At 33.5% G+C, this 1,423-nt stretch overlaps 1 protein-coding gene across 1 annotated transcript; it reads left to right on the top strand.

Moving 5' to 3' along the window:
• The first annotated feature begins 264 nt into the window (after positions 1-264).
• Positions 265-1,207, top strand: LOC110782288 (uncharacterized). The gene has a single exon (XM_021986406.2). The coding sequence runs from the start codon at positions 457-459 to the stop codon at positions 892-894; it is 438 nt and encodes a 145-aa protein (XP_021842098.1). The 5' UTR covers positions 265-456; the 3' UTR covers positions 895-1,207.
• The last annotated feature ends 216 nt before the right edge of the window (positions 1,208-1,423 follow it).

Below are 1,423 nucleotides of genomic sequence, written 5' to 3'. Positions count from 1 at the left end.
GGTAACGGGCCGAGCTACATGATTAGGCCCACAACATACTAGATTTTATATTACATAATAATCATATAAATATAATCCTATTTAAGATAGAGGATAAGAATTAAGAAGGCATATAAGACGTGTGTTTGTTAAAACAAAAATTGATTTGGTAAACTAAAAAAAGAATGCTTAAGCCGGCTAAACATGACCCCACTTTTACTCTCCCACCCTCCCACTCCACACCAATACACACACATCATTCTCCATCCATCCCCCTAACAAACCCAACGTTAACCTCAACTCAACTCCCACTCTTTCTCTCTCTTCCTCCCACTTTACACCTCCCATTAACCAACATTCAAACCTCTTCCTTTATATAACCCCATAATAAACCCAAAACACTTCCAAAAAAAAAAAACCCATTCAAAAACACTACACAAAAAAAAAAAAAAAACTCATTCAAAAACACTACACAAAATGGCCCCTATAAGTCCAACCCAACGACGTATAAATGGTATCAGAGCAACCCTGGCAATAGCCGATACAGCCTCATGGTACTGTTCCCTTATCATAGTCGGGTTAATCCTGTTCATTACCTTACGAGAAGAGAATTACAACCCTTACTACGACGATAACGATGGTAGTAGTTTCTTCTCTGACAGTTTACAGACGGCGACAAATGGTGCAGGATTTCTCGAAAACCACCACCATATATGGCGGCCGCCGTGTGACGAAATCTACGTGGTGGGTGAAGGAGAGACTCTTCATACTATAAGTGATAAGTGTGGTGATCCTTTTATTGTTGAACGTAACCCTCATATTCATGATCCTGATGATGTTTTTCCTGGTCTTGTTATTAAGATTGTGCCTTCTTCTGATTCTTCTGGAAATATTAACAGAAAGTTTCTAAGGTAGATAATCTTTTTTTTCTTTTCTTTTTTTTAAGATATAGAGAATTATACACAAGAAAACAGAGCACTCTGTTTTGATAGATGTATACTTTTAAAATTTAATTACCCTTTTGTTTATTGTTTTTATCTTATGAATAGTGTCAAAAATCCAATTGTGTCATGTAAATAAGCACGGAGGAAGTATAAGTTTTGTAATCAACTATTCATTCATGTATCAAGCTTAAAAATATGTAATATTTAGAGTTACTTTTTTATTGTATGGTGGTGAAATATGGAAAGAAATCAAAAAATAATCATGTAGTAGTCCCTTTTGTTTCTTCCATCTTTTTTTTATGTTTCTTTTCCAAAATTGACAAACTTTTATCTATTGCACCTTTACTTTTAGTTGTAAAAGTTGATCAAAGGTGTTTTGAGGAATATTTTGCTTAATATAATTGTATTCCATGTATTGAACTCAAAGTACATAATTAGATGACACGATAAATTTAATCTAATATGGAGTATAATCTAGTTTTGATATCTTTATTTTTCAA

Source organism: Spinacia oleracea, chromosome 3, assembly GCF_020520425.1.
Source record: "Spinacia oleracea cultivar Varoflay chromosome 3, BTI_SOV_V1, whole genome shotgun sequence".
NCBI classification, from domain to species: domain Eukaryota; kingdom Viridiplantae; phylum Streptophyta; class Magnoliopsida; order Caryophyllales; family Amaranthaceae; genus Spinacia; species Spinacia oleracea.
The sequence above is the reverse complement of the archived record's forward strand: the minus strand, read 5'-3'. Positions and strand labels throughout refer to the sequence as shown.